This window comes from Mirounga angustirostris, unplaced genomic scaffold, assembly GCF_029215605.1.
Source record: "Mirounga angustirostris isolate CCGP_5_RB_7025 unplaced genomic scaffold, mMirAng1.0.hap1 SCAF_6, whole genome shotgun sequence".
NCBI classification, from domain to species: domain Eukaryota; kingdom Metazoa; phylum Chordata; class Mammalia; order Carnivora; family Phocidae; genus Mirounga; species Mirounga angustirostris.
This window is the reverse complement of record NW_026991714.1, coordinates 3,387,050-3,389,132: the sequence shown is the minus strand read 5'-3', so window position 1 is coordinate 3,389,132 and position 2,083 is coordinate 3,387,050. Positions and strand designations below refer to the sequence as shown.

Genomic DNA, 2,083 nt, shown 5'->3' with positions numbered 1-2,083 from the left:
AAGGCCAGGTTTGCATGATAAACCGAGTGAGGGGCGAAGAATGTGAACGACAATTGCATCCTGCAAAAGCAGATGAAGCGATAGTTGGGTCTGAGAAAGTCCAGAACCGTTCGCCTGTGGTGTTAGAATGATTGTGGAGATGCAAAGTTGGACATGCACTTGGCTGATTTTAGACACCTCTTCCTGTCTTAAAAATAAACTGGATGGAGGGGGAATAATGAATTTAGAACTCAGATCTTAACACCTACTCAATGATGAACAATTTCTTGTGATTTTACTAGTTTTCAGAGGTTTATCTTGACACTATCTCCTCCTCTCTTGGATTGTCTCCAAATTATGAATCTTCCATGGAGCGAGGCAATGAGACCCTGGTGAGGGAGTTCATCTTCTTTGGCTTCTCTTCTCTGGCTGGGCTGCAGCGACTGCTCTTCATAGCCTTCCTGCCCCTCTACCTGTTCACTCTGGGCGCCAATGCCATCATCATTGCCACCATCGTGCTGTACAGAGCCCTTCACACCCCCATGTACTTCTTCCTTGCTGTCCTCTCCTGCTCTGAGACCTGCTACACCTTCGTTATTGTACCCAAGATGCTGGTGGACCTGCTGGCCCAGAAGAAGACCATCTCCTTCTTGGGCTGTGCCATCCAGATGCTCACCTTCCTCTTCTTTGGCTGCTCTCACTCCTTCCTGCTGGCAGCCATGGGTTATGACCGCTACGTGGCCATCTGTAACCCTCTGCGCTACACGGAGCTCATGGGACATTGGGTGTGTGTGGGACTAGTGGCTGCTGCCTGTGCCTGTGGCTTTACTATTGCACAGATTATCACCTCCATGGTATTTCACCTGCCCTTCCGCTCCTCCAGCCAGCTCCATCACTACTTCTGTGACATCGCCCCTGTCCTCAAAGTGGCATCTCACCATACCCACTTGAGTCAGATTGTCATCATCATGCTCTGTGCTTTGGTCCTCATTGTCCCCCTGTTACTGATTTTGGTATCCTATATTCACATCATTTCTGCCATAGTCCAGTTTCCTTCCACATTAGGCAGGTACAAAGCTTTCTCCACCTGTGCATCCCACCTCATTGTTGTCACCATCCATTATGGTTGTGCCTCCTTCATCTACTTACGGCTCAAGTCCACCTCCTCCTCAAGCCAAGATGCTCTCATATCTGTCTCCTACACCATCCTCACTCCACTGTTCAACCCGCTGATTTATAGCCTCAGAAATAAAGAATTCAGGTCAGCACTTCGTAGAGCTGTGGGAAGAACCATTTCCCTGCCACAACGTTAACCAATATCCTCCTCTTTCCAAACAGTAAAGTGCAAGGTGTACAAGGAAAGATTCCCAGAGTAGAAGTGACCAAGCAAGAGAGCAGAGTTTTCAAGAACAGAGATCATTTCCTTCATTTCCATATATAAAATTCAGAAAAACACATCTTGCTGTAATCACATCCATTATTGCTCATTGAGGTTTTTTTCAGTTGAGGGAAAAATAATGGATGGCTATTACAGGAAAACTTGTATGTGTTCAGAATTCTAGGCTCTGGCAAATACTATTATTCAGTCTTAGCCAGATGGGAATCCAACCCTGAAAAATACTTCACGGCCCTGAATCTCTGTTTCAAGGACCCAGGAAGCTCCTGTCTCCATATTTCTCCCTTTCTGGATGTTTCCTGAGTCTCAGTCTTTCAATAACAGCAGACCACAATGCTTACATGACATAACATTTTTAAATGGGTGAGACGATGTTTGGTGCTTAAGATATATCGAAGTAAAGTTCAAGCAAGAAAATTATACAAGAAGTTACCCATTTATGTGTTTCTAATGTATTATGGGAGCAAACTTTTTTCTAATTTTCTATGCACTGACATAAATCTAAACTTGGTTAGCATCCCTTGAGGATACTCACAGAAGCATGGGTTAAAGAGAACACCTAAAATCTCACAGCATGGCCAAGAAAGGCAGGCTAAGCTTAACCCTTTTCATTAACTATTCAGCAAATAGAAATCCCTGTGTAAAGAGCAGTTTCTGTTCTCCATGAGCTCCGGGGTCTCATGGGCATTTGAGACCAGAATTTCTGTT

At 44.9% G+C, this 2,083-nt stretch overlaps 1 protein-coding gene across 1 annotated transcript; it reads left to right on the top strand.

The window, feature by feature from the left end:
* The first annotated feature begins 347 nt into the window (after positions 1-347).
* Positions 348-1,292, top strand: LOC123845623 (olfactory receptor 10K2). The gene has a single exon (XM_064593515.1). It carries the CDS (start codon positions 348-350, stop codon positions 1,290-1,292), a length of 945 nt encoding a protein of 314 aa, XP_064449585.1.
* The last annotated feature ends 791 nt before the right edge of the window (positions 1,293-2,083 follow it).

What these genes read in the sequence shown, in the direction of transcription:
- LOC123845623 (XM_064593515.1), top strand. Translation starts at nt 348, where the DNA reads ATGGAGCGAGGCAATGAGACCCTGGTGAGGGAGTTCATCTTCTTTGGC.